We start from the raw sequence: 21,181 nt of genomic DNA on the forward strand, positions 1-21,181 counted from the left end.
GATTTTGAACTGAGCCTTCTTTGCTTGTTGAGCATATCTGAGATTTGATTTCTTCGCCAATGCCATTTCTGAGATCAAGTTCCCCATGTCGAGATGTGAGATGTTGGTGCGCGCTCCATCGACGAGTATGCACATCACATCAACTCAAAAGTAAAATCAAACTAAAATAAAATACCTAAACATGCAGATCCTTCCTACCTCTCTCTACCTAGGTACCTACCTAGTATGAAATTAAACATTTAAAAACATTCATTTATTTCCCATTGTGAGAATTAATCAATCTACAAGAGATCGATCTATCCATCATCCAAGCTCGCATCGCTCTTGAGTCGGAGTTATTAAGTTAGTTAGTTAGATGTCATGTAGAGATATGAGAGAGGAGAGCGTTTCATTTCGTCATATCTACATATCCATAATATCTACAAGATAGAGAGACAGACGAACAGTAACGCCCGATCTTTGTAACCCTCCATTATCTTGTACGTTTATGACTGCCGGATCGACCCAGTGGGGTTGGACTAGGTGCGGATGCTCCCGGGATGCTGGTGGCAATCTTCTCGAAGTAAGCCAGGCGTTGCCTTGTCTCCTCGAGCTCCTGCTTCTTCTCTTCAAGTTCACGCTCGAGTTGCCAGATGCGACGCAGCTGCTTCCCCGCCTCTGCCTCACTAACTTTCTTTGTCAGGTCCTCTAAGGTTTGGGTCATGGTATGGGCCAAATCGATCTTCTCTTTCGTCCTCTCGATGGCAATCTCCCTCATCTGATCAACATCCGTAATGCCCTCGAGGTCCGAAGACAAAAGGCGTGGGTCGACGCAAGACGATGCTCGCATGAAAGGCGCATAGTTATTCTTGTCTTCTTATAACGGATGTCTTAGCAAATAGCAATGTTTGTAACAGGGGTATTGACTTACCATTCACCGAGAAGCCAGTAAGCTCAAGAGCGTTGTCTTGCGTTCGAATATATGTAGTTATGGTTTCAAAGACAGAGGTTGAACCGGCACAAGCTCTTCTAATTGATAGAGTCGTGGTTCTCTCAGGCCCTGCAGGCGTCGCTGCATAGTGGGTTAGCAAATGATAGGGCTTTTGATGTGATACAGTTGACTTACGGTGCATATATTCGGACAGCTCAAGACCTGGAGGCAGCGCCACTTCTCGTGGATCGAAAGACTCGTACCTATATTGTTGAGCCTCGCCGAATTGACCACGCTGGGAATTCTGTTGATCCTCGCTGAATTGATCCTGCTGGAACGTCTTGTGGGCTGCATGTTCATCCTCGCCGATTTGATACTGCTGGGACTGCTTGCGGGCTGGACGTCTGCGCTTCTTTTTCGTGCCAGCTGATGACAAGTCTTAGCAAACAATACCAATCGTTCCATGACCCGACTCACCATTATTTTGCCCGGCTCTCGCGGGCAAGTCATTATCGCGCACTAGAGTTTCGTCAATGAGTGATACTTCTTGCCATGTGATGCTGCTAACTTACAACTATCCCACGTTGGTGCCATTATCATCGGTTCGTCGTCCTGGATTATGATGAAAGAAGATTCTATGCTCGAAACTGAGGGGGCTACTGAATACATTAGCAAAGGGATAGGTTCGAAACGCGTTGTCGACAACCTACCATGATGATTCAGAGGTCCCATATTAGCCACCGGCATCCTAGCTATGGGCCACGGCATTAGCAAATGAATCTCTAGAATAGGATGCCTGACTTACCAGCCGATGCCATCTTTGCCGCCAAGTAAGTGAAAGTAGATTGTCTGAACTTTTCGTCGTTGTTGAATTTTCTTTCGAGAGAGTCAAAGAGCTTAGCCAGTTGCTCGGGGACTTGGTGAGAAGGAGTAGCTGAGTTGTATGCGTCAAGAACAGTTCCCAGGATGGAAGCTAGATGTGCTGGTTGTGCAATCGAAAAAGCAAGGGAGAGTGGGAGTAAGCTTCCAAGATCTGAAAAGGCGAGGGGGTGTGGCAGTTGTCTATTGCGATCGTGCTCGTGCTCGGCGTTACTAGTGCGAATTCGATTCACACTGCCCAAACCTACTGCGGGGGTCGCTGTGGATGTGGGCTGGTTCTTATCGAGACTGAACAAACTTTTTTGAATGCCGAACTCTAGGGCGGCCTTCTTACTGATGTATCTGGGGAGCGTGGTATTGAGAACTTTCTTTCGGCAACGTGACTCCGATTCAGGTGAGTCTCTTTCTACAGATTTCAAGGGGATATTTGGATCCCACTGTAGAGTCTGGGGGGTTGAGGCCTTTGACGACGGTGCATCTGTCGCTGATGACGACGACGAATCCTCCAGTAGAGAAGCCTCTTTGCTTGACCATTCTCGGGGATCGTCCCCAAACAAGCTACCATCGTCCATATCATAGGAGTCTGTTCCAATGGCGTGTCCACTCTCCATAGAGAAATACGTCTCGCCATCTTGGGTTTGGGGTGTCGGTAGGGACTCAGCACCTGCCTCCCTCTGTTGCTTCAGGGATTGAGGGTGCTGGTTGGACGCTGCAATATCAGATTCATGACCGGATCCAGGAGTTGATGCAGGAGTCAGATCCTGGGTGAGCAAAGATTGAGGGCCCTTGTAGGGCGGCAATTGCCCCTGAAATACTTCAGCAAAGTTACGACAAGTGGGCATAATACTCACTGGTCTATTTCCTCCAACAGGTTCACAACTCTTCAACCCAAATTCATCTAACTGGCCTTCATCCCCAACAGATGGAACAGAGATAGCATCTAGGTTAATGGAGCTCCCATTCGGATTAGGTGGCCCAGGAATTGTTGAAGACGAGTGCTCTAACTGTTTAAATGGTTTAGTAATGTTGCTGAATGTACATAGAGCACTTACTGATTCAACTGGTACCTGTAGTGTGCTAGGTTGAGCTCCATGAACGGACTCTCGGGCAGGCTCTTTGGAAAGTTTTCTTCTTTTACTCTGTGGTTCGGGAAGCTGATCCCCAACCTGGAATAGGTCATACAACCATGAATCGTCTTCTTGAGACTCGTTCTCTCGGATATCGAGATCGTACTGCACAGGACCTAAGAGGGCATCGAGATCCACATCGTTCGGAAGCTGGGAAGGGTCGAACACCCACGGATCACTTGACTGCATCTTGGGTTGAAGTGTAAGCCCTTGATCTGTCTGTTGATCTCTGGTGTCTGAGAGCCCGGGAGAAGCATCATTACCTTCTCCTGCAGTCTCCATGCCCGGGTGGGACAGGCTTGGGTCTTGTGCCATCATCCTGTAAATCTGATAAGTTTAGTCTCCAAGCTGCCTCGGCAAGACTATTGGAGTAGAGCTATGTGGAAAACCCACGCAGGTTGATGCGCATCAAGTTTGACTGGAGAAGAAAAGGTTCTTTGTGTAGGTTACCTCTGAGTGCACAGGTGGTGTCCGTGTGGTCTCAACACGATTAATTGATTTTGGTACTTCAGTGACTGACCAGGCAGCAGGTACAAGAAGAAACAAACGGCAGCTCTCTTGATAGAAGAGTCAGTTGCCATCAATTGCCAGAGACAGGAGGTGGGAATAAAAGGCACACGCTCCTGGCACCTGGGACACTTTCGTGTCGTGGACAGGGCAGTGGTTCTGCTCTTGTTCTTGTTGCTAAGGTAGATGGGTCTACAGGGCCGCGCTGGAAATTTTGGACGCGTATGATATTTTAAGGTTTAGCGCAGCCGAGGGCGGTGTAAGGGTTGTGTGTTTCCGGAGAAATAACGGCCCGCCAGATCCAGTCTATCAGACACTGCGTGCACTCTATTAATAAAGTTTGTCCCAGTGTGTAGAAGGAGTGGAGTTGTTAATGACGGAAGGAGACAGATATTCTGGAACTGTCCGCTGGTTCAGGGGAGATGCATTCATCTACGTATTTCTTTGAGATAGGAGAAAGCAACTGGCCAACAAACAAAGCTTTGGGTCTGGTCTTTTGGACTGGGCTATCCTCCAGACGTCTCGAGTTGTCGAGATCACCTCTTAGCAGTTAAGACACCTGACATCCTTATAAGAATACATCTTGCCGACAGAGAGAATATGCGCCCTTCGAAGAATGGATTGCGTGATTGATTGCCGTCATAGGAAGGAGAAGCAGCTGGCCTCATGCACGGTTTTTGTTTCAAGGAAATTGATTTAGATACTGCATTAATAGGCATTCTTTCCTATTTAAATATACAAGAAGTTAAAGTAGTCGCAGAACGGCTGGGGCTAGTCACTTTCCTCGCAGGAAGTCTGTCCCATGGTCCTCAACATGCTAAGGGGGGCTTTTAATCCCTGCCTTCAAAGAGCTACCGGCAAAAGCTAGAGATCAAATATAAATACGTAAACCAAAGGGACTAGAGTAGATGAATAGATCTTTTAAGTAAGTTCAAACTTGATTCACAAGTACATCGTGGAATCCAGGGACGCAGACACTCATATGATGCGAAAGAATCTCGGTGTTCTTTTGTGTAATCAAAAAGGTGTCGAGCCGCCTTCCAATGTCCTGCAGTATGTATTATACGGCATAGGTTATTTAACTTGAAGGTGGAAATGCGGATGGTTCTGTTTGTTTATGCCTTAATTAGGAATTCCCTTCATCGTTACCCCTCGCCCAAATAAGCCTCCACCTAATGATCTGGTATCTACTCTAACTATAGACGCCATGGCTATGCTTAACAAAACGCCGATTTACCCTAGAACATCACAAGGAATTCCTACCAACCTTCACCCCACCCATCATCATCATCGGTAGCTGCAGGTGTAGTATCAATCTTCTTAGCCGTTACCGGCTTTGGCTTCGAAACGGTACCAGCCGTTTTCTTAGCTGCGATGCCACTCACACTCCCAGTTGTAGCCGCCCGTCCAACACTTGCTGGTCGGTTGGTATTCGATGTTGATTTCGCAAGACCTTTTGGCAAAGGTTTCGAGCCGGGTTTCTTTCCGGCCTGCGCTGCCAACCAACCCGCGAAATCTGGCTCGCCATCATCCCCGAATGGGTTCGCTGCAGAAGGCGCTACGGAAGACGCTACTTTAGTAGGTGCTTCACTGGGAGCATCAAAGAAGGAGTCGTCTTGCAAGGGTCCCCACGCATCCATATCATCCTCTCCTGTCATCGAGTCTTGGAAGTAGTCATTTGTATTTGAAGAAGTGGAGGTGCGTGCTGAGGCCGCTGGTGGCGAAGAAACTGCTTGTCGATGCAGTGCGGATGCTGAGGCTGAGGCTGTGCCTGCGGCTGGACGCCGAACATCATTCGCCGTGGGTGCAGAGTTTGGGCGTGCAGCTGGAACGGATGTACCATTTGAGGCGGGTTGTATTTCACCTGCCGCGGTGGAGACCTTATTGGTGAACGAGGAGATTGCCCAGCCGGCCCAAGAGGCGACTTCGTTCGCTTGTGGTGTGCTCATACGAGGGGTGTTTGCTGTTGCATCTGCTGTAGCGGGGGGTGGTAACGCAGTGTCCGCCATAGAGGACGAGAATTTTCGGACGCGGTGAAGATATATATCCATGGTTTTACTAGCCTGGTCTCGAACTAGCTTTTCCTTGTCAATAAGGCATGGACATAGAGATGGTAATATTCGGTTGGCACAGTCCTCTTCGCCGAACGACTCTGATGTTGCTGCTAACGCCATTAACGCTGCGTTTCTAGCATGAACAAAAGGGTCGCGGAGGGATCGAGTGAACGCTGCAATTAAGACCTTCGATCTTGTTCCCACGCTTAGGTTCTTCGAGATTTTCCCTAAGCATATGGTAGTATTTGTACGAATTCCAGGTTGCTCATCATTTGAGGTCTTGGCAAGATATTTCAGAAGCTCTCCGTTGATAGTCCTGTCTGTCAATTTTTCGATGATAGTCAAGACAGACTTGACAGTCTGCTCTCGGACAATAGGTGCCGCATCAGTAAAGCCAGTGACCTGAGGAACCTTGTTAGAGACATATAAAGTGGGCGATATTCATGCTTACCATCTGCGGGAATATCTTGTCGTTGACTGTCTTCTGAGATAGGCGGTCTATCATTAATGGAAGATTATCGAGAAGTGAGACCCGGATGGCTCTATCGGGGCTACTGAAAAGCCTGACAACAGCAGGAGTAACCTTGGCTTCAAATTCCTCGTCCGAGAGCTTTTTACTGATTTTCATCACGACCTCAAATACTTTGGGTCCGCCACCACCGAATTCAACCGATTTAATAAGCTCTGGGAGGATTTTCAGTTTGAAGTAATCCTCTGGGAAATCGTCAGATAATTGACCCAAGTCGCTATGGCGGATTAGCTTATCAATTGCCGTAGAATTTCGTGGCATAGGGGTACACACTTGAGGAATTGTTCTCTTTCTTCCTCCGTTTTCATTCCAAGGCTATCAATACTCTCAGTGAGCTTGATCAGTGGCGTATCGAAAAAACCACCATTCCGGCGTCCTTGCTCAAGAAAATTACCCACACTGAGTCTAGCTTTAGGGTTGCTATTGACCAGTCGCCGATAACTCGAGTGCATACTTGGAGGGATGCCCTTCGTTTGCCCCGCTTGGTCGCTTCCCATGAAATCACCATTGAATACTTCGAATATAAGTGTGCCAAAGTTATAAGCATCGACCGCCGTTAGGGGATGGCGTTTGATTTCATTCCAACCGGATTTTGCAAGCTCAGGGGGGGTGTACCGTCCAGAATCAGGTACAAGGCTGCCATAATTCTAGATAAATATCAGAAAAGCAATATCTTCTCACGGAGATTCCAGACTTACATATATTATGGCATCATCATCCTTCATGTTGCTTAGCACTTCAAACCCGGCCACTTTCCATTCACCGCTTTCACCGGTGTAAATCGACCCGACTCGAAGGGCGCCGTGAACAGAAGATGCTTCATCATTGATGAATTTGATTGTTTGCTGACAGAATGGATCAACCTCTATTCGATTTCTCCAGAAGATAGGACTTACCGCCACACCAAATAGACCCCACTTCGACGTTTCGATACTCATGCTTTTGCGCTTGATATGCCATCTCAATGGTACCACCCTCTCCGTAGCAATATATATAAACGTCTCTGTCTGCATACGTATTCGTAAGCACTTCTGGACATGATAGCTTCGAACTATCCTACCTCGACTGTGTCTAGCACCTTAATCACGCCAGGATGCCGCAAAGTCCGCAGCTTCTTGACAGCATTTCGTGCCAGAGGTAAGAGTCCTTTATTTGAGTTGATATCAAAGGAGAATATACTGCAGTTAGATCCATCATCCTATAACAAATAGTTAGCAAACGCTGGCCAGCCCGCTTCGCGGCGATGTTGGAATGGTTTGTGGTCCTTACACGCTTCTGACCGTTCTGCAGCACCCAAATACCCCCCTCAATGTCTTGGCGATCGCCGAAGGTGTAGGGAAAATTCGGGATGCCTGAAGAAATGGCTGATGCCACAACGCTCTTGAAGAGATTCATTATGTACAATCATAATATCGCGGCCAGGAGACAGGAGCCACGAGCGATGTCAACTGTCCCACGCTAGCCACATTAAGGCCAACAAAGGCGGTCAGACGGGCAGAAATGTGGTCGCGTCTATCAGTCGCGACATCGTCCCGAAGCTCAACCTCACTCATAGTATCACAGCGGCAGGGTTGCTTCCTGAGAACGAGGTAGACATTTATATCGAAAATCAAGATACCACACTGTCTTTACAGAACACCTGGAACCCTCCCCCATCGATCGATTTCTGACTGCCAGCCCCCCGCCTCAGCTTCTAGGAGTTCGATTGGAAATGGGCTGCGAGAGAGATCAACGATCTCTGTGGCTTTGGGGTCACATATGATAATATGAACTCTGGAGCCTCTTCCCCTCGCTTAGCCAGCCTCGGCGGTTTTTTTGGGGCTGGAGCAAACATGGATTCATCAAACAGATTCATTGCCAAGGTATGTTATCCTTCTCTTGCCTCATGTCACCCACTACGTCTATGATGAACATCTGGTAAAAGGTCCGACTGCTTGAAGAACTTTTGCTGGTTTTGATCAAAGCTCAGTGCAACCAGTCATATTGCTGTTGACACTTTCTCCTTCATTCATCTCATTCACATTGGCAATCCCCCAATACAGGCAAGACTGTCCTCACATGAGCCAGTGAGGCTAGCAGTGAATTTGCGGGATACATACTTGTCTTTAGACAGTACCGCTATCAGGAGTTGCTCGTCTTCTTGCTCCAGGACTTGCTACCAAAGGCTGCGGTGCACAATGGGCTCATTCGCGATTTAATGCCACAAATGGAATAAGAGATTGCTTGGAGTTAGTAGAGGCATCTGCTGGGAGGTCTGGGTCTAGATGCGAAGCCGCTCAAGTCTGCAGACTGACGACCATTAAAAACTGAAAAGACCTGAGACGTCTTTTTTTATCTCCCTGGAAATCAATTCATTATTGCTTCAACGTCTGGTCCTGACTAGTCCTACTAGAGCCGTGGATGGAACTTCGATGATTCCAGTTCTATCTCATCAATGTCATCATTCAGCAGAGGAGTCCTCTGTCACGTCTGTAAAGAGGCCGAGACTCTCCCTATAAAGCCGCTGGTACGATGTAAGACTTGCAAAGGAAGCTGGCACCCTTGCTGCCACAAACCAAATATTGATGACCCTAAGTACGTATGCTCATCATTTCCCTCTTCTAATATCATATGGCTGGTCGGTCTGTACTGCATTCGACTGGAGATACGGTTTCTAGATATGCCAGTCCAATTCGTCAGTCCAAGAGGCGTACTGTTATAGTCTTGCTCACTATTCATTAGGAAAGAGGGATTTCAATGTGCAAAGTGCACAAGAAAGATGAACGCGACATCGAATCCCCTCCCTATGCCAGTCCCTTCGACAGGATATACCCTTCCACCTCCTAATCCGAATTCGGAATCTTTAGAAGAACCAAACAAAATAACAGCACGATATGTCTGCCAAAAGCAAGGTTGCAGTGCACCCATCTTTCAGACCGGATCGAATGCTCAAGTTCTTTGCAAACGTCACGAGATGGAAGAGAAACATAGAAGTGCGACTACCCAGAAACAAGGGGGTTTCAGAGTATCAACAGTTTCCAAGCCGTTCAAGAAGAAAAAACTTTATCCTGTCAAGCCGGATGAGGATATGAAAATGGCGAAGAGGAAGCGCTCCTCGTCTGGTAAGAGAAATGTTAGTCACGACGGCACGGAAGTACCCACGATCGATAGACAGCTGCAGCCACGGTTTCAAAATACTGGACTCCAAGGGTTTGGAAATCCTTTAGTGCCTGATGGTCAATCCAATGACCCATCTCAAAGACGAGCTCTCGAAGGAAGAACTAGAAGTATAACCACCCAAAATGTTTTTCCAATCGGGGAGAAACTGTCTCGCGACCTGGGATATACAAACGTGGCTGGATCTCCAATGGAGACTCGGATTTCTAAGTTAGGGACCAGTGATTTGATGTAAGATTTCAGTGGTATAACAATGGATGATTGCTCGCTTGCTAATAACGAGACAGGTATCCTTCAGCTGATAGAACCTTAGTCGAAGGACCTTCGACATTGCCCCAACACGAGCCGCCGCCGCCACCCCGACCCCACGGTCTCACTAGTCCTTTAGAAACCAGGAGGAGTAGTAATGATAGTCCAGGATCGCAGATTGCCCATGAGCTCAGAGCAGCCGTCGATAGGTCACCCGAGAATATGGACCTCGACAACATTCAGGAGCCGACTAAGACCATACGCGTGAGTGAGCTCAACCATCTTCAACGACAAGGGGTGGAAATGAAAAGATCAGAACAATCTGGCTTGAAAATTGCGGAAGCACTTATAGCACCTTACATAGAAAGAGCCCAGAGGCCACATTATCAAACTCCTTACCCCCCAATCCAACCTACTAGTAGGAGAATTCAAGAGGTCGATAGAGAGGTTACCGTACCAAATCAAATTCCTGGACATCCACGCAAGCTTGAGAACACAGCTAAGGGATTCTGGAAGATTGTACGGAACGATATCAGCGAGGAAAATGCGGATGCGACTGGGGCGGCCGAAAAAGCTTTGGGCCAAAACACGGAGACTACTGGAATCCCGAGACTAGAGATGTCCGTTGCTAGCAGCCATTCTCCCGATACTACAATGGCTGAAGGGGTTTCTAGAGCACAGGACGAGGTTCCTACCCCGCTGCGTCCTGGTTCGCCCGCTCGGACGTCAGTCTCTTCTTCCACAACACCTCGTGAGGAGGTCATATTGGGCGACTCGAATAGCGAAGAGATATCTTCGACCACCCTCCTTGAACCACTGGAAGCAAAACGCCAACAGAGAGCAGAAGCATATGATTCCAGCGCTCTCGACTCCTGGCTGAAGACGCAATCCCTCCCTGAACCAGAATATCCACCCACCTCCGAGGAGCTTGCCAAAACCCAGATGTGGGGCCATATCGACCCTCGTATCAAGTGGCCGAAAGACCACTCTGAAAGATGGCTCACTGAAAAGCGGAAAGAGATCGAAGCTCGGGGTGGGCGCAAGGCTAGTTTCGGTAGGCTTCTAACGGCACAGGTTGTGAAGGAGAGGAGGGAAAGGGGCTGGGGTATACACCAAAATAAGGACGTGGTCGAAGATGAGAGATCTGTGGAAGGGGCGCGGGTCTTGGAGGAGCTATTTGGGGTTAGGGGGATCGACAACTTCGAGCCAGGTGTGAGGGATGGGCAGCTGATTATGATGGAGAGGGCTGTCCGTGAGAATGGAAAGAAAAAGAGGAAACCCAGAATTTATGCGGTTGGATGATGGGGAATACCTTTTAAGACATGTGCATGTATGTATGTGGCAGTGGTTTATGTGTGATACCCAGAAAGCGAGCATATAAGATGGCTTATGACACGAATGCCATACATGATGACCCTAGTCTTGACAGCTTATGTTCGTGGCATAAGGACCGCTGTCGACTTGTTTTGGGCAATTCGAGTTTTTCAAAGTTCGGAGCTACATGAACAGTCCCTCCTGCCAGCCAACTCTATCTTCAGGAGAAAAATAATGATCTCTAAGTGTAAACTGATACAATTCCTTCAAGCAGGGTTCCCAATAGCATTGATTACTCAACCTTGGCTGGCTCTGTGGTTTTCTTTACTTCACTTTGCAGGAGCAGCCCCGCATTCTTCATCTTTTGTGGCGAGGCCCGATAGCTCAGTGTCAGATCATGAATCCCTCACACTTGATATCCTTCCGACAAGATGCCAGAAGCCTCTTAGAGGCAAAGAAGATGGACACACAGTAGTAAGACATGACTCGATGCAAAACTTTTGTGCTTTTAATTTCATATCTACGTTTCAATGTCTAAGCTCTCTTCGCCTTAGCTAACAAATTCAACGCGCTTCCCGCCAGAATAAACCCAGACTGGTCCTCGCTCAACGTATGCTTCGTCTTGATAACAATCTCCTCCCCACTCCCGTGTTTCTTAACCAGTAGTTCAACCTCCCCCTTTCCGCCATTCTTCAACATATCGTACAATCCCACTGTGGTAACCTCATCACACGCATCAATCTTCGAGTAATCCTCTCCATTCGCAAATGTCAATGGTACTACACCCTGTTTCTTGAGATTCGTTTCGTGGATTCTGGCGAATGATTTCGCCAAGATGACTCGGCCACCGAGATAACGCGGTTGGAGGGCAGCGTGTTCGCGCGCTGACCCTTCGCCGTAGTTATCTTCTGCCACAACAAGCCATTCCAATCCTTGGTCTTTCCATTTCTGCGCCAATTCAGGGATACCGGATTTGCTGCCATCGACATCGTATGCTACGTTCGTCTCACCCGTCGCGGCGTTCACGGCACCGATGAGCGTGTTGGCACTGATATTGGGGAGGTGGCCTTTGTATTTGAGCCAGGGTCCGGCAGCAGAGATGGTGTCAGTGGTGCATTTGCCAGTTACTTTGTAGAGGACGCGAAGACCCTTAAGATCGTGGTCCGGGAAGGGGGCGAAAGGCTCCAGGAGGGCTAGGCGGTCGGACGTGGGCGAAACGACAACTTTGGTTGAAGGGGATGGGGCTGCAGATGACGGGAGGAAGGCAGGGTTTCCTTCTTCGAAACCGGACGCAGGGAGTTCAGCACCAGAGGGAGGCGAAAAGCGGAATTCGGCGCCAGAGGGGGTGATGATACTATCTGTTAAAGGGTTGAAGGTTGTACTTCCTGCGTAGGCCATCGCTGTGACGATCTCTGGAGACGCAAGGAAGTTCATAGTATCTGGATTGCCATCGTTTCGTCCTCGGAAGTTGCGGTTGTAAGATGTGAAAATTGCATTCGAATCGCCTTTCGAGACTCCGTCGGTTCGCTTCCATTGTCCGATGCATGGTCCACACGCATTTGCAAGGACGACCCCACCAGCTTCTTCAAAAGTAGATAAAGTTGAATCTCGCTCGAGGGTAGCCCGGATTTGCTCACTACCGGGGGTTACAAAAAAGTCGACAGCCGGCTTCAGACCAGCAGCTGAGGCTTGCTTGACAAGGTCCTCTGCACGAGCCATATCTTGGTATGAGCTGTTGGTGCAGCTACCAATCAAACCAGCTGAGACCGATTCTGGCCAGTTATTTTCCTTGACAGCTTTGGAGAATTTTGAAAGCGGGGTAGATAGATCAGGTGTAAATGGTCCATTGATATGGGGTTCAAGAGTGGAGAGATCAATCGTGATGAGTTCGTCGTACTCTGCACCATCATCAGATCGTAGAAGATTGTTCAGAGACGGCGACGAGGCAATGGTTTGAGCTTGCAAAGCAATTGAAGATCGGTGAGTCGATTCTAGATATGGAATATGGCGAGTCGAGAATGGGAAGAGAGATGTAGTGGCGCCTACCTCGGCACCCATATTGCAGATAGTAGCCATTCCGGTGCAGCTCAAAGAGTCGACTCCAGGACCATGATATTCGATGATAAAGCCAGTTCCGCCTCGAACAGTTAGTTTACCTGCGAGGGCAAGAATAACATCTTTTGGAGAAGTCCAACCACTCAGTTGACCCTCGAGTCGGACTCCGAGAATTTTCGGGGCTTTAAGCTCCCATGGCGCATCAACAAGAGCATCAACTGCATCGGCTCCTCCCACACCAATTGCTATAGCTCCTAATCCTCCTGCGTTTGGTGTGTGACTGTCCGTGCCCAGCATCATTAATCCAGGCGCAGCGTAATTCTCCAATACCGTCTGGTGGATAATGCCTGCTCCTGGTGGCCAGAATTCAATTCCATATTTCTTTGCTGCGGACTCCAAAAAATCAAAAACTTCCTTGTTGCCTTTGATCGATTCTGGGAGATCAACATCTGCTCCTCTCTCTCCAACAATCATGTGGTCGCAATGTATGCTCGCTGGCACCGCAGTCGATGGCAAATTGCATGTCATGAATTGAAGAAGTGCCATTTGAGCAGAGGCATCTTGCATGGCAACCCTATCCGGTTTGAGCTTCAGATTCGCATTTCCTCTGATATTACGTCCATTGTCGGTATTCGAAAGGAGTGCTTCCTCCGGGTTGTCAAGATGTGAATACAGAATCTTTTCCGCCAATGTAAGTCGTCTTGAGGATCCCAATACTCGCCGAACCTCGTGGAGTCTCTTAAGAAGCTTGGGATATGGCGGAGTTCGAGATGCGATGTCTGGCTTGTAGGACGAAGTGTTCGAAGTGGCAGTCGCAAGATTTCGCCCCCCGCACCGTCTGAGCAAGACTGATGGGGTCGAACTCTATTCCGTGAGGTCAATTGACTGCTAAATAGAGACTATAAAGATCGCCTACCTTCAGAGTAGCCCTACTACACCCAAGAAGCCCTGCCCCCATGATTGTAGAGCTATTCGGACGATTAAGACTTCGAGAAGAGAAAGTCTGGAATTGCGGTTTCGGGCAAAGTATTTTGAGTTTGTCGGCATAGAATCAGCACGACGCCGATTGGCTGAGGAGCGTGTGTGCACGGTCCAGGTACGCACGGACCACATGCAGACAACAAGAAGAGTTAATAGTTGCCCTTGCTCCATCATTAACATTGACAACAACAACAATAACAACCATCACCACGAAGAAAGACGGCTTCAGCTCCAGAAACACCAAGAAGTGTCCTTACTAAAGCAACCCCAAGGCCTCCCAAAACACGAACAGTTTTGCAGCCCTATGCTCAGGGGACCCTGAGAGTAACGAGCGGCGCGCCTGCCTGCAGAACAACACTGGTTTGGGCCTCGGCATGAAGGCGGGCTGCATCGTGGGGATCCTGCGGAGACTGAATTGAGAATCATAGTGTATAGAGCCCCCTGCTCTCTCTTCCATTTTCCATCTTTCCTCTTCGTTATCTCCTTCTTTCCTAGGCCATTCCGGGACTCTTTTCTGGGATTCTCATCATCATAGGAGAGGAAGGACCAAGTAGAGCTTCATGTATTACCCAGTATGAACGAATAGGGTCATGAGACTATGTAGCCCTGGTCATATCTTCTGTGTACCCTTCTCAGCTCTGTATAGCGGCATCCATTCTCACTGTAGTGTAGTGTTAGATGATGGCTGAGCTTTGAAGAGGCATACTGCTTCGATATCGGCCACGTCGCTTTCTTATTCAGTCCTAGAAAATACCTCCTGTCTCTTCCTCTTCCGTTTGGGTACCATTCCTCTAAGATAAGATGTCCATGCTTCTAGCTATCCGCTTGCGGGAAAAAAACCGGTCGGCGGGGGAGTAAAGACGCCAAGAGGCATCTTGCAGGTAGTCAGCCGCCCAACCCAACTATAGAAAAGCCGCGGTTTGCTTCCGGTTTTGATGCTCTCCATGCTCTTGTACGGTTTGCAACCCTCTGCAATGGATCAATAATCTCCCTCCGACACCAAAGCCATGCTTCCCTTTGTATTCTGTCCTTGACCAGGGCTTCGCAGTGTTCTTTCATCGTCACTTGTGAGCCGAGACACCCCTTTTTTCATCAAGAGGAGACTGTTGAGCACACAAGTTAGTATCCAACTCTTGATAAAGGACAAATGGGAGGCCAATAACTTTTCTAAGAGAGTCTTTCTTGGGGCGAGCATAGCAACCTAAAACCTGGGTATCCACACCGAGTAGAACCACAGGGAGAGGGGGATATGAACCAGCGAGCTCCTTAAGAAATATCACGAGAAAATCCGTGAAGTCCAAATGAATCCAGCGAAGCCTTTCTATAGTACTGAAAGCCATGCATAAGGAGCATTCATGCTTGGGAAGAGGCTTCAGGGGGTTGGAGGTTTCTTTTTCTCTCGGTAGGGTTGGTTTCTTTGGCCACCGGTGCCGCAACATCTTCCTTCCGCTACCCAGCGTACCAGCTTGCCCGGGTCTTCTTCCCAGAAACTTTTGTCTTCCACCTCGATTCCTCTGCACCAGCAGAACCGCATTCATCTTCTCAGTATCAACCCGAACTCATTTTTCTTCCTCCATATCCTGTCACCACGCTCCAGCTTCGTCGACGCCTGCCTTGGGGCAGGCAATCCAGTACTGGAGCGTGTCCAGATCCCCAGGTAGGAGCAGATTCTTCACAACGTCAACTTCTATTCTTCCATCTTGCACTGCTACCTCCTCGTCACGGCTTTCTGCTCTCTCGTCGTCATTATTGATCTATCCTTACTTTCAGATCTCCGATGGTCATTTTGACGAAGCACTGTACTAGTGTTTACTTTGACACCCAAACAGGCTTACGGGTTGTTTACTTTGTCTGTCATCATCATTGCTGTCTCTACACCTATATGTGTAATACTTGCTTTCCCCTCTGACAAAATATTCAGTTCTCTGGCCCTCTTTGTCTTTGTTGGAGCTCTCTCGACCTGTTCCCCAGTTGCGATGATAGCGGTGCTCTTTGCTTTCTCTTTACCTCCAGTCTACTACTCTGTTTTCAATTGGATTTCCTTACGCTCATGTCTTGACGTTGCTCCATTCCCCACCAGGATTCTAACTCATGTTAAACAACTTACTTAGTTCAAGCCAACAAGTGATTGACTCTCCCACTTCTAGGTCAGACGCGTATTTCAGCACAGATGGCTCAAGGCAAAGAAAATGTAGCCATGGTTCAGGCTGCAATGATGGTATGTATCACGCTGCCTGCTGAACACTCTTGAGCTTCGTATTAATCCAGCCACAGGAGGAGCTTGGCATTGGCCGAAAGGACACTCTGTGAGCATCATATTCTTTGTCGGGATTTACGCGTTGCGCGGCTTTTCCCTAGGCCCGCCTTGCAACTGAGATACAAATCTATGATACCCTTTTTGCTAAGTCAAGTCTTACTGACTCTGGATCTCGTAGGCCACTGGAAGACAGAGGTTATCGTTACGATGATCATCTCCCAAGCCTGCCCGTTCCTCGGGCTAGTGGTATCAAGAACCCCTGGCAAGGTATATTTCTAGAGCGCTCGATACTACTTTAACTAACTTGGTTACTAGGTGCGGTTTTCAACGATGTCGATGACGCAGAGCTCGAGCTTGACAGTATTGCGGATGGCCAGCTATACCGGATGCGGCGAGCATACAACAATCCCACCGGTCGAGGTACCTTGCCGTTAAGTACTCCTAGCCGAGGGCGTGGAGCCGGTCAATTTGGTAGAGGTTCTGGAGCAGGTAGGGACAACAGGGCGGGTAGAGGCGGCTATTCTTCCTCGCAGCATCGAGGCAACCCCTCTCCCAGAGGTGGTCACATAGCTACTGGTGTGCGGGCAGCTCGTGGGACGAGTAGACCATATCCCACCTCACCAAGGTACTTTTCGTCTCGAAAGCTTAATCACCTTGTCATTTGCTTACTTAAAGCTAGTCGTGATCAGCCATCACGGAACCGCAACAACCTGTCCTATACTGATAAGCGTACCCTAATGAAGAATACCATCAACCAACTTCGCGATGGTCCAAAGACAGTTGCCGCTCCCACCTCAAGCAGGCCAGTCCCTTCTAATTACCACACAAAGCTCGTTACTACAGATGAGTTTTATTCCCACGTTGGTATCGCTGCCGGGGTTATCATCACAAATCAAAGCCTACCTTCTGTCCCTGCTCCAAGTACTTTTGGATTGAAAGGGCTGGAAGGCTCATGCTGGGCAGATCAGGATGCACCACCTACTACGGAAATCCCAGCCAACGATCAGATATTACCTCAAAAATATGACATCGCAACCAGCATTATTGATTTGGTAGAGTCCACTGAAGCTACGCAGTTGCTCGTCGACTTCAGCACCCCTGATGTAGCAGCATCCACTGAAGGCACTCAGCTACTCATCGACTTTAACGCCCCTGATGTAACAGCATCTGCGGAGAGCATGCAGTTTCTCGCCGAATTAAGCGCCGACTCTTCATCGACAACGCAAGCCCTCATGGGTCTAATGCTCGATGATGAAGGCATTGAGCGTTCCCTTGAGCACTCAACTCAGTATCGCAGGGTCTACTCCATTACAGAACTTAAGGATCTCCGAAGCCTCGCTCTGACAATTGAAAGAAGTCTCATATCTAACGCAGAGATGTATCCAAAGATGGCTCAACGTTCACGTTCTTCCAGCTCGGGTCCTAATATGTTTGCATCGTTCGTTTCCTCTTTAGGCGCAGAAGTTGCGGCTATATCGTCTCCAGCTCATAATACAAGTCAAGTGCCCAATATGCCGACCATTGGCCCTTCTACTTCTGAGTATGAGGCATCAGCTGAATATGAGTATATTTCTCCCAGGGGCGCTCATCATCGTCATCTAGTTGCGGAGTCCAAATCAAGTGTTACGCCAATAGATCCAGCAACTGTGGAAATTGCCGCCGGGAAGGACCAGAATGACCCTGTGTTCGGGGTATTGCCCTCCGACTTCGAACCTGAGAGTGAAAAATCTCTTGAATCCGATCACATTTATATCACTGGCAAGCAGGCCACAACTGTTGTGTCAAATGATACTATCAAGACTATCAAGCCAACTGAACCATCTGGCCCTCATGCCGCGGGAGTTACCGAAACTGAAAAGCCCTTCACTCAATCCACAGGTCGACACCACCCATCGGAGTCGTTAGATTCTGATCTTTTAACGAAGATGAAAGGATTGAAGCTTGAAAATACGCCTGCCAAATCAGTATCGTCTTCGAACTCTGCTATAGCCGCCACCCAGAGTCAACGCATCGCACCTACTCAGCCCCTTTCGGATAAGACAAACCCGTTATTAACAAGTTTGGAAATCAGCAATCTTGATCTCAAAGGGGCGCCCGGTTTGGCTGCATCCAAGTGGGCCAAGGCCACCATTGATTCTCCGTCGCACTCGGGCTATTTTCCAACGGGCACTCCTCGAAATTCCACACCTGTTTACACGCCTGTTTACACCACAGTCCTGGTCGTAGACCCCATTACTGGAGAGCAGAAAGAAGTTACGGGAATACTAAAGAGTGGCCCGACCTCCCCAGCAACGGTTATCACGCATGCGCCAGCTACACCTTTACCTCTGAATTCCCCCAGATATGAGTCCTTTGTCCTCTCTCCTCCTACCACGGGAATTTCTTCCTTTCCAACTCGACCATATGTACAGGGGCGTTATGCCCTCGATGCCTCCTCCAGCATTGGGGGGGTGTACAATCCTAACGCTCCTGTATTCAAACCAACTGCTCGCAGTCTTGGAGAAGTGCATGGCCATGGTGGAAGTCTCTCGAATTCGAAATCTAGACAAGCACTCTCGCCTACTCGCCGTGAGAATGCACAGCTGTGATGGATTTGCACGGCTTTGCAGCGATCTTGCGCTATTTCATGCAGGCGTTCTGGGACGCAAAATGGATAGGGCCTTCTTTTTTCGATCTCACAGTTTAGAGATACTGGGCGGTAGAGTAAGTATCTGATTGTTCTGCGATCGTACTGTATGTGCATTTATTGGGAAGGCTCACAAAAGTTCGCTAAAGCAATCGATTCTGTCATGGCCATGGCAAGGTTGTCTTCTGTAGTCTGAATTAGACGTAGATGAATAATCCAATTAGCTTTACAAAATTCCGTTCTGGGACTTGGCGGAGGGACAGTGAGTTATGCGCATGCTCTGTCTGTATCTATTTCTGATTTGACTCCCTTGTCATCTACACAATCCCTTGAATTCTAGGCGGAACACAGCCGTAACTTGTTTGTTAGGGCTCGTGAGGGGTCACAAGACAAGGTATAGATAGGACGACCTATACTGGGGCAGCTGAGCATCGTGATCCAACAGCTTATTCGCTTCGAAGGCGGTTTCTATGGAGATGTCCAGCTCAAATAATAATTTCTACTGAGTACGGGAAAATGGGACCAAACCATAGCGTACCTTAGAGAATCGCCAAAACGTAATACCCTAGCATAGCTGAAAGGGACGGTAGGCGGGGGAAGAAGCTGGTCGTGAGGGCGCTCTTCCCTCGAGCGTCGAAGCTGGGCTACGTCAACACAGTAATAACCAGGAGACATTGTAACCCTCAAGAAGCTACCGGCCTCCTTTGTGTTGTAGAAGTGCCGCGAAGAGAATTCGCAGATATGAGGACCTTCTATTATTTTCCAGTAGTAGCTTGTACAGTGTGTACAGCACCCCGACAACACAGAACCCTGTACAGTATTGGTGCATTTTAGCGAAAAGGAGCTAGAATTAGCGGCCGCCCTCTCGACGTCGACGCAACTTTCTCGACCTCCCCATCAAGTCTACTTTGTCACCTTTGATTCCTCCCTCACCAGTCGTACAGATAAGGTCAACAAGGACAAGTCTGGTGTCATCAGCTGCTGAGCACCGTCGGCGACCATGAACATTTTGCAAATACCTGCGCATCCGACCTTTTTCCAGCACCATCAAGCCCCTCATTACAACTCCAGTACGGGACCCCTTCCTTCGTTGCTTACAACACCGATGTCTAACTTCTGCTTTGCTACAGTCTCTCCCCAGCATACGATGAGTGTGAGAAAGCGCAAGGCGGACGATGATGGGGTTGACGAAAACATGCTCTCACCGCACGGTTCACCTGCAACTGCTCCCCGTGCTATTGCTCGACCATCGAAGAAAGTACGAGGCAATGAAGTTTCCGGACGACCACTAGCCCTCCCGCGACTCCTGGAAACACTTGATGCCCAGTCCCTAAGATCGGTTCTTCAGCAAATATGTGAACGCCATCCAGACATCGGTGCCGAGGTGGTTGCGTCAGCTCCCAGGCCTTCTGTAGCAGCAGCTGTCGGTGTTTTGGCCCAGTATCAAGAGAAGCTCCGAGACGCATTTCCATTTGGTGGAAATTCTGGTTCAGATTACGCTTATAACCGGGTGAAGCAAGCTCTGATGGATCTGATCGATGCTCTCGCCGAATATACACCTCATTACCTTCCTCCCAACGAAACCCAAACTACTACGTCTCTCAGCTTCCTTGACAGTGCTACGAAAGTTGTTCACGACCTCCCCGAATGGGACAGTCAGTCTCACAAGCACCACAAAGATAATGCATATGACGAAATTTCGAGAGCCTGGGCGTTGGTCATTACCGAGGCATCGAAAAGAGGAGGCGGCTTCCAGCTGCATTCTGGTGGATGGGATCAGATGTTAATCAAACATAATGAGCGGAGTGAAGGACGAATGCAACTTGCTGTGAATGCACTAGGATCTAACCTGGACTGGATGGGTGGAAATGCGAGCATGGGCTCAGGCGATCCGGGATCTATTCGGAACCAACTATTCTCAGGAACGTATGGCACAAATCTGCCTGTCCGTGTCGGACTCTGGTAGACATCTCTAAGGTTTTGTAACCAGAAAGATGATATCATCGATCCATCCACGACGTACATATCACGAGAAGAGAGAAGATTGTCAGTCATATGGGGGCTTTTTGAGCAGTTTAGAAGGCAGTTTACACATCCGGCGTCTTGTATTTTCTTTTTTTTTACTTTTACTGTGGTATCTTACCATCATGGTAGCACACTGACGAAGCTTACGACGATTCTCTTTCATTGATTCTCACGGTGGTTTTGAACATGCATTTGGAGTTGGGCCCTGGAGGTTGATAATGCATTTGGGGTAACTGCATCGCAGCAACAATGCTAGGCGTACACTCTTTCATAATCGTCGAGTATTCTAGAGGGGAAGCCAGGAGAACGAATCATATCAAACACTTGAATAATGATGCATTTGTCGATATATAATGGAAACAAAACCCTTGATCGACTCAACTCTGGATTTCTACTCGCCGAGATTGTCTGAGTACCTGTATCTTCTTCTGTTTGAAAAATTCTAAGTAGTTTTAACCGAGTGAACCGAGTGCAACAAATTGTTTAAGCATCTAAGGTAGATTTAAATGAAG

At 48.4% G+C, this 21,181-nt stretch overlaps 6 protein-coding genes across 6 annotated transcripts; 3 read left to right on the forward strand and 3 right to left on the reverse strand.

Annotated features, from left to right (window-relative positions):
- Nucleotides 1–380: 380 nt before the first annotated feature.
- On the reverse strand, nucleotides 381–3,330 carry M430DRAFT_31984 (hypothetical protein). The gene is made up of 10 exons (XM_024866081.1): nucleotides 3,180–3,330; nucleotides 2,842–3,105; nucleotides 2,641–2,793; nucleotides 1,716–2,595; nucleotides 1,621–1,662; nucleotides 1,483–1,566; nucleotides 1,388–1,429; nucleotides 1,106–1,336; nucleotides 911–1,051; nucleotides 381–855 (listed from the first exon to the last, which is right to left on the reverse strand). The coding sequence occupies exons 2-10, from the start codon at nucleotides 3,103–3,105 to the stop codon at nucleotides 473–475; spliced, it is 2,220 nt and encodes a 739-aa protein (XP_024724639.1). The 5' UTR covers nucleotides 3,180–3,330; the 3' UTR covers nucleotides 381–472.
- A 1,079-nt stretch (nucleotides 3,331–4,409) lies between these two features.
- M430DRAFT_130300 (hypothetical protein) lies at nucleotides 4,410–7,401 on the reverse strand (the record flags this gene model as incomplete). Its single annotated transcript, XM_024862130.1, has 7 exons — nucleotides 4,410–5,879; nucleotides 5,929–6,223; nucleotides 6,280–6,653; nucleotides 6,705–6,851; nucleotides 6,903–7,013; nucleotides 7,067–7,204; nucleotides 7,276–7,401. 7 exons carry the CDS (start codon nucleotides 7,399–7,401, stop codon nucleotides 4,683–4,685), a joined length of 2,388 nt encoding a protein of 795 aa, XP_024724640.1. The 3' UTR covers nucleotides 4,410–4,682.
- A 1,997-nt stretch (nucleotides 7,402–9,398) lies between these two features.
- Nucleotides 9,399–11,024, forward strand: M430DRAFT_149990 (hypothetical protein). The gene has a single exon (XM_024863165.1). The coding sequence runs from the start codon at nucleotides 9,634–9,636 to the stop codon at nucleotides 10,711–10,713; it is 1,080 nt and encodes a 359-aa protein (XP_024724641.1). The 5' UTR covers nucleotides 9,399–9,633; the 3' UTR covers nucleotides 10,714–11,024.
- A 235-nt stretch (nucleotides 11,025–11,259) lies between these two features.
- On the reverse strand, nucleotides 11,260–13,738 carry M430DRAFT_14414 (hypothetical protein; the record flags this gene model as incomplete). The annotated part of the gene is made up of 2 exons (XM_024862869.1): nucleotides 11,260–13,644; nucleotides 13,697–13,738. 2 exons carry the CDS (start codon nucleotides 13,736–13,738, stop codon nucleotides 11,260–11,262), a joined length of 2,427 nt encoding a protein of 808 aa, XP_024724642.1.
- Nucleotides 13,739–17,208: 3,470 nt separating this feature from the next.
- M430DRAFT_150004 (hypothetical protein) lies at nucleotides 17,209–18,866 on the forward strand. The gene has a single exon (XM_024863166.1). The coding sequence runs from the start codon at nucleotides 17,251–17,253 to the stop codon at nucleotides 18,604–18,606; it is 1,356 nt and encodes a 451-aa protein (XP_024724643.1). The 5' UTR covers nucleotides 17,209–17,250; the 3' UTR covers nucleotides 18,607–18,866.
- Nucleotides 18,867–19,542: 676 nt separating this feature from the next.
- On the forward strand, nucleotides 19,543–20,610 carry M430DRAFT_62396 (hypothetical protein; the record flags this gene model as incomplete). The annotated part of the gene is made up of 2 exons (XM_024868989.1): nucleotides 19,543–19,714; nucleotides 19,775–20,610. The coding sequence occupies exons 1-2, from the start codon at nucleotides 19,645–19,647 to the stop codon at nucleotides 20,608–20,610; spliced, it is 906 nt and encodes a 301-aa protein (XP_024724644.1). The 5' UTR covers nucleotides 19,543–19,644.
- Between the last annotated feature and the right edge of the window lie 571 nt (nucleotides 20,611–21,181).

The sequence above is a fragment of the Amorphotheca resinae genome (genome assembly GCF_003019875.1).
Source record: "Amorphotheca resinae ATCC 22711 unplaced genomic scaffold M430scaffold_1, whole genome shotgun sequence".
In the NCBI taxonomy this organism is placed as follows: domain Eukaryota; kingdom Fungi; phylum Ascomycota; class Leotiomycetes; order Helotiales; family Amorphothecaceae; genus Amorphotheca; species Amorphotheca resinae.